The 7,153-nt window shown below is 61.7% G+C and overlaps 1 protein-coding gene across 2 annotated transcripts; it reads left to right on the plus strand.

Moving 5' to 3' along the window:
• The first annotated feature begins 1,813 nt into the window (after positions 1 to 1,813).
• On the plus strand, positions 1,814 to 5,539 carry GTPBP3 (GTP binding protein 3, mitochondrial). Of its 2 annotated transcripts, none has more exons than XM_060182349.1 (9): positions 1,814 to 1,943; positions 2,199 to 2,452; positions 2,533 to 2,619; positions 3,395 to 3,597; positions 3,759 to 3,831; positions 3,919 to 4,062; positions 4,145 to 4,310; positions 4,821 to 5,042; positions 5,135 to 5,539. In XM_060182349.1, exons 1-9 carry the CDS (start codon positions 1,891 to 1,893, stop codon positions 5,358 to 5,360), a joined length of 1,428 nt encoding a protein of 475 aa, XP_060038332.1. In that variant the 5' UTR covers positions 1,814 to 1,890; the 3' UTR covers positions 5,361 to 5,539. The 2 variants fall into 2 exon arrangements, with proteins under 2 accessions (XP_060038332.1, XP_060038331.1); XM_060182348.1 differs by having other exon boundaries at positions 1,815 to 1,943; positions 4,758 to 5,042.
• Positions 5,540 to 7,153: the final 1,614 nt, after the last annotated feature.

A 7,153-nucleotide genomic window follows, 5' to 3' on the forward strand; every position in this document is an offset into this window, starting at 1 on the left:
AGGGGGCCATGGAGGGTGGGCCTCTGGGATGGTGTGCAGGGTGGGCTTGGGGCGGGGGGGGGGGGGGGGGGGGCGAGTTTGAGTTCAGACCTGCAGAGGGCGGAGTGGAGCAGGGCTCAGCTTTTTCTTTCTCTTCTAAAAGGAAAATCAACCCAAGAATAGTAAATAGATCGGTCGATCTGAGTGCAGGACTTGCGAGCTTGAGGCCCTGAGTTCAACCCCCAGCACTGCATGTGCCAGGGTGATGGGCTGGTTCTCTCTCGCGGGTAGACAGAAAGAGGATGGAGGACAGATGGAAAGATAAGATATATTTTCGGATAAGATAGTTTTAATTTAAAAAAGCTCTATTTCTGTTTTATTTTTAAAAGATTTTATTTATTTATGAAAAAGATAGGAGCAAGGAAGCACCAGACATCACCCTGGCACATGCGCTGCCGGGGATCGAACCGGGGATGCGCTCAGGACCTCATGCTTGAGAGTCCAAAGCTTTACCACTGCGCCACCTCCTGGACCACTCTATTTCTCTTTTTGATAGAATCTGAGAGACAGATGGAGAGGCAATGGGGGAGGAGAGACACCTGCAGCATTCTCCCCACACTTGGAAAGTCCCACCCCCCTTTCAGGTGGAGACTGGGACTTGAACCTGGGTTCAGCGTACTATCCAAGTGAGCTATTTGGCTGGTCCCAGATTATTGTTTTCTTTATTAATATTTATTTATTTATTCCTTTTTGTTGCCTTTGTTGTTTTATTGTTGTAGTTATTAATGTTGTTATTGATGTCGTTGTTGGATAGGACAGAGAGAAATGGAGAGAGGAGGGGAAGACAGAGAAGGGGAGAGAAAGACAGACACCCGCAGTCCTGCTTCACCGCCTGGGAAGTGACTCCCCTGCAGGTGAGGAGCCGGGGGCTCGAACCGGGATCCTCACGCCGGTCCTTGTTTTTGCCCATTTTTATTTTATCTTAAGGAAACCTTGTTCAGCTCTAGTTTATGGTGGTGCTGGGGATTGAACCTGGGACCTCAGAGCCTCAGGCAGGAAAGCCAGAGCCATTATGCTGTCTCCTTAGTCCCACTCCCTTAACTTTTAAATATTTATGTATTAACGAAAGGAGGGAGAGGAGAGAAGCAACGCGTCCATCCCTGCAGTACGCAGCGCCGGGCCTCCCCAGCTGTGCCGGCTCAGTGGTGTGACCTGGAGGTACAGGGTGGTGTGGTTCTGCCAGGGGGACAGACAGACAGGAATCAAACCACTTTCAAGCCTCAAGTGGGCTCAATCGCTACCATTATCATCAGGCAGAGCTGAGCAATATTCAGATTTCTTAAAAAAAGAATAACAGACAGGCTGCCCTGGGCCCAGAGAACAGCGCAGGGGAAACAGGGAGGGAGACTCTTGGAACATTCTAGAAAAGCAAGCAGGAATCGTCCCAGAACTGTGTATCGGGTCTCCTCAGCTCCCGGCTTCCTCAAAGTCACCCCTTCCAGCCACTGAGATGCTCAGGCGTCGTCTAGAGCGACAGCGTGGTCAGATGGACAATGCGGGGCTCGAACCCGCGGCCAGGAGTCATTCCTCCCCGCCCGCTGCCAAGCCTTGCCCGTCTCCCCTCCCCACCCCTCTTTCCGGTGTCTGCTCCGGGATCCCGAAATAGCCGTCGCCGGTTTCCGGGCGGAAAGGCCCGCCCGCCGCCCCCCGGCACCGCCCCTGCGGCTTCTTCCTCATCCCCGGCCCCCGGGAGCGGAGCCACCGTGAGTGGGCGGCGCTTATTCACAGCTGCCCAATGGGAGCCAAGAGCCCTGGGCACTCAGCCAATAGCGCCGAGGTGGAGGCGGGGCTTCTGCCCGATCTTGAAGCCGCCCGCGGAGGCCGGGCAGGCGGGTCCCGGCTGGCGAATCCATGAGGTCGGGGCTGCGGACCCTGGCGGCCCGGGCGGCCCGTGGGCTTCGCAGGTGGGAGGTCTCGGGTGCGCGTGATATCGTGACGGGGGTGGGCGGCCTGTCGGGACCCCCCGCCCTGGCTTTAGAGACCTTTTATGGGGGGTGGGCTGTAGTCACCCCCTTGCCACCCAGCGCAGCTGCAGACCCCCGTCTGCTCGGCGGGGACCTCTGATCGCCGCCCCTCGCCCAGATCCTGCCCCTGGGGGGCGTCTGTCCCGACCCGCGACCCTGACCCCCGGCCCTGACCCCGGCCCCCTTCCTTCCCAGGCTCTGCGCGCGCCCGGCCAGCGGCGCCCCGGCTGCCCGCGCCGGCTCCGGGGCCACCGTCTTCGCGCTGAGCTCGGGCCAGGGCCGCTGCGGGGTGGCGGTCATCCGCACCAGCGGCCCGGCCAGCGGCGCCGCCCTCCGCAGCCTCACGGCGCCCCGGGCCCTGCCCCCCGCCCGCCGCGCCTCCCTGCGGCTGCTGAGCGACCCGCGCTCCGGGGAGCCCCTGGACCGCGCGCTGGTGCTCTGGTTCCCAGGTGAGGGGACCCCCCCTCCCCGCCCCCGTCCTCAACAGCCCGGCCGGCCCCGCGGCTGACCCCCCCCTCGCCGCCACTAGGTCCCCAAAGCTTCACGGGGGAGGACTGCGCCGAGTTCCACGTACACGGGGGCACCGCCGTGGTCAGCGGCGTCCTGGAGGCCTTGGGTGAGTCTGCAGCTCCGTGCGAGGTGTCACCCCTGCTGGCTGTGTGGGTGGCACTGCGGGGTGGGGGTGGGGGTGGGGTAGGGGACACAGTGTCACTACGGGGGTGTCATTGGCTGATTGGCTGGGGGGGTGTCACTCTCTGGGAGCTGTCAGTGCCTGGAAGATGTCACTGCCTGGGGGAGTATCACCCACTCTGCGGTGTGTGTCACTCTGTGGTGGGTGTTACTCTGCGGTGGGTGACACTCTGTGGTGGGTGACACTCTGTGGTGGGTGTCACTCTGCAGTAGGTGTCACTCTGCGGTGGGTGACACTCTGTGGTGGGTGACACTCTGTGGTGGGTGTCACTCTGCAGTAGGTGTCACTCTGTGGTGGGTGTCACTCTGCGGTGGGTGTCACTCTGCGGTGGGTGTCACTCTGCAGTAGGTGTCACTCTGCGGTGGGTGACACTCTGTGGTGGGTGACACTCTGTGGTGGGTGTCACTCTGCGGTAGGTGTCACTCTGCGGTGGGTGTCACTCTGCGGTGGGTGTCACTCTGCAGTAGGTGTCACTCTGCGGTGGGTGTCACTCTGCGGTGGGTGTCACTCTGTGGTGGGTGTCACTCTGCAGTAGGTGTCACTCTGCAGTGGGTATCACTCTGCGGTGGGTGTCACTCTGTGGTGGGTGTCACTCTGCGGTGGGTGTCACTCTGTGGTGGGTGTCACTCTGCGGTGGGTGTCACTCTGCAGTAGGTCTTGCTGCCCTGGGGCGGGTGCTGACAGGCACCTTTCTCCACAGGCAGGGTGCCCGGGCTGCGCCCGGCCGAGGCAGGCGAGTTCACCCGTCAGGCCTTTGCACACGGGAAGCTGAGCCTGACGGAGGTGGAAGGGCTGGCGGACCTGATCCACGCGGAGACCGAGGCCCAGCGGCGCCAGGCCCTCCGCCAGCTGGACGGGGAGTTGGGGCATCTGTGCCATGGCTGGGCCGAGACCCTCACCCAGGCAGGTCCCCCCACTGTCCCCCCACTGCACCCTGGGATCACCCCCGCTTGCCCAGGCCCAGTGCCCGAGCGTCCTGTGAGCCTGGCGCTTGAACCGCGGCTGACCCTGGCCTTGGGGTGGGGTGCTGGGGGTTGGGTGAGACCTGCCGCCTGCACCCCCAGGCGCTGGCCCACGTGGAGGCGTATATCGACTTTGGCGAGGATGACAACTTGGAAGAGGGCGTCCTGGAGCGAGGTGGGACCTCCTGGAGGGAAGGTGGGTGGCCCCTGGCATCTCAGCCCCCCTAAAAGCGCCCCGCCATCCCCCCCATTGCATCCACAGCTGACAGCCAGGTGCAGCGCCTGCAGGCGGCCCTGAGCGCCCACCTCCAGGACGCGCGGCGGGGCCAGCGGCTGCGCTCGGGGGCGCACGTGGTGGTCGCGGGGCCCCCCAACGCCGGCAAGAGCAGCCTGGTGAACTTGCTCAGTGCGTGAGGGGCTGTGGGGGTGCGGCCCGGGCCCGGGCCCGGGGCTCCCCGGCCCTGACCCTCCTCCCCCTCCACCCCCAGGCCGGAAGCCCGTGTCCATCGTGTCCCCCGAACCGGGGACCACCCGCGACGTGCTGGAGACCCCCGTGGACCTGGGTGGCTTCCCGGCGTTACTGAGCGACACGGCGGGGCTGCGGGAGGGCGTCGGGCCGGTGGAGCAGGAGGGCGTGCGGCGAGCCCGGGACAGGTAGGAAGCCACCTGCAGGTCCTGTGGAACTGGCCACGCCCCCACGCCCAGCCACGCCCCTGAGAAGGCCACGCCCACAAATGTGGCCTCTCCCACTCTGACCCACCCAGCCTAGCTTGGCCCCGCCCCATTTAGCCACACCATTAGCATGACCACGCCCCTTCCTTTGGCACCGCCCCTTCACTGGATGCACTCCTCCAATCAGGCTGCCCTTTAATCATGGCCACGCCCCTAAGTTACTCTTGTCTACGCCTCCCAGTTAGCCCCGCCCTTTACCAGGACCACGCCCACCACGCTGCCCAACCAGGGCTCTGGCCCCGCCTCCCGCCCAGGCCCCGCCCATTGCCCCGCCCCTACCCTACCCGTCCTCAAGGCTAGTGTCTCTGTGTGTCTGTGTCTCTGTGTGTCTGTGTGTCTGTGTCTCTGTGTCTGTTTGTGTTTCCCCAGGCTGGAGCAGGCCGACCTCCTTCTGGCGGTGCTCGATGCCTCAGACCTGGCCTCTCCGTCCAGCCGCGACTTCCTGGACACGGTGGTGGCGCCCCTGGGAGCCCGCGACCCCCGGGAAGGCGGCCAGCGCCTGCTGCTGGTGCTGAACAAACGGGACCTGCTGGCCCCCGGGACCCCGCCCGCAGCCCTGCCCGCGGCCCTGCCCGCACCCCTGCTGCTGTCCTGCCTGACGGGCCAGGGGCTGGACACGCTGCTGGCGGCGCTGAGGACCGAGCTGGCGGCCCTGTGAGCGCCCCGGTCTGGGTCCCCGGGGTTCGGGGGGCGGGCGCGGCCCGGGGTGCAGGAGGCAACCGCGCGTCCCCTGTCGTGTCCTGCAGGTGCGGGGACCCGGGCGCAGGCCCCCCGCTCCTGACGCGGGCCCGCCACCGGCACCACCTGCAGGCCTGTCTGGACGCGCTGCGCCGGGCCCGGGGCTCCTCGGACCTGGCGCTGGCGGCCGAGGCGCTGCGGGCCGCGCGGGCTCACCTGGGACACCTGGCGGGCGGCGGCGGCCCCGAGGAGCTGCTGGACGTCATCTTCAGGGACTTCTGCATCGGCAAGTGACGACCCCGGCCCAGCCTTGGACACCAGCGCCGGGCGCCAGGAGGCCCGGGGGACAGAACCCAGGACCACCAACCACCCTCGGGGCTCCCCCCACCCCCGCCCCCAGGCTCAGATCTGTTTTCCTGGATTTTAATTTATTCTGTAAATGTCAAAGGGGGGACAGAAAGAAAGCAAGCAAGCTCGCGTGATCCAGATGTAATACTGCTATGTTTTGTTTTTTAAGCTTTTTTTTTTTTTAAGATTTTATTTATTTATTACTGTGGGAGGGGTGTCAGAGCCTTACTCAGGTACACGTGATGCCAGGGATAGAACTCAGGACCTCATGCTTGAGAATTTACCCCCTGGACCATTATTATTTTTAGTATTTATTCTTATTTATGTATGAGAGAGAGAGAGGAGGGGGACGAGGAAGGGGAGGGCAGGGGAGGAGAATTGAAAAACAGAACCAGGGGTTGGGCTGTAGCGCCACGGTTAAGTGCACTTGGAACAAAGCGCAAGGACCGGCGTGAGGATCCCGGTTCGAGCCCCCGGCTCCCCCCCTGCAGGGGAGTCGCTTCCCAGGCGGTGAGGCAGGTCTGCAGGTGTCTGTCTTTCTCTCCTCTCTGTCTTCCCTCTCTGTCTTCCCTCCTCTCTCCATTTCTCTCTGTCCTAGCCAACAATGAACGACATCAACAACCAACAATAATAACCACAACAAGGGCAACAAAAAGGGAAAAAAAACAGCCTCCAGGAGCAGTGGATTCATGGTGCAGGCACCGAACCCCAGCAGTAATCCTGGAGGCAAAAAAAAAAAAAAAAAAAACAGAAAAGAGAAAAACAGAGAACCAGGACATCACCCTGGCATATGGGGTGCCAGAGACTGAACTGACCACATGCTGACCAGGGGCTTATCCATTGTGCGTCCCCATGTCACAGCGAGAGACTGCAGCTCTCTTCGTTGAAGAGCCCCCTCTCCCTGCCCCTGCTGGAACTGGAAGAATAAGGAACATCTGCAGCCACTGGTCTACAGCCAGATGTGCTGGGGGTTTCTGGCTCGGTATTTGAGACAAATAGATGAAGACAACCCAGGTCGTCCTCCCTCCATCCCTCCCTTCTTTCCCTCCCTCCTTCCTTCCTTCCTTCCTTCCTTCCTGCCTTCCTTCCACCGGCACTGCTCAGCTGTGTCTTGTGTCTTCTGGTGGTGTGGGAGATTCCACCTGGGTCCTTTGGAGCCTCAGGCATGGGATTTTGCAGAGCCATTAAGCCATTATCTCTCCAGCTCTGTTCTTTAGAGTGAAATACAGAGAGAGTGAGAAAGGGAGAGCAGACAGACAGACACCACTGCACCACTCCACCTTCCATCGAGTTCCCCGGGCCACCCAGCTGCTCTTTAAGGCTCAGCTCAGCTGTCCCCTCCTGCAGGAAGCCCTTCCTGACTGCCAGTCCAGGTCAGGTTCCTCCTGGGCAGGGGAGCCAGCTGAGACACCCCCAAATGCCTGGAGGGCTCCTAGGTGGAGGCAGGCATAATACAGTCTTTACTTGTTGACCTGTATGGTTACTGGATATTTGGAGCGCTAGCTAGCTAGCTAGGCCAAGTCTCTACCACTTAGGGGATGACTCCTTTTGGCCTCTGGCCATAGGTTTTTCTTCTTCAAATTCCACTGATTGTGTTTTAGGCCCAGGCCCTAGTCTAGCTGGCTTCTGGCCACAGGTTTTGCTGCTCATTCCAATGGTGAGGGGCCCCCTTCGTTATCTGAGTGTCTCATTCAGTAGTTTTTTGTTTTTTTTTAATTGCTGGGTGGCCTTCCTAGTCC

This window comes from Erinaceus europaeus, chromosome 23 (assembly GCF_950295315.1).
Source record: "Erinaceus europaeus chromosome 23, mEriEur2.1, whole genome shotgun sequence".
In the NCBI taxonomy this organism is placed as follows: Eukaryota; Metazoa; Chordata; class Mammalia; order Eulipotyphla; family Erinaceidae; genus Erinaceus; species Erinaceus europaeus.

Coding starts and splice junctions, on each gene's coding strand:
- GTPBP3 (XM_060182348.1), top strand. CDS start 1,891: ATGAGGTCGGGGCTGCGGACCCTGGCGGCCCGGGCGGCCCGTGGGCTT. Junction 2,620..3,394: donor CGGCGTCCTGGAGGCCTTGG/GTGAGTCTGCAG, acceptor CTTTCTCCACAG/GCAGGGTGCCCGGGCTGCGC. Junction 3,598..3,758: donor GGGCCGAGACCCTCACCCAG/GCAGGTCCCCCC, acceptor CTGCACCCCCAG/GCGCTGGCCCACGTGGAGGC.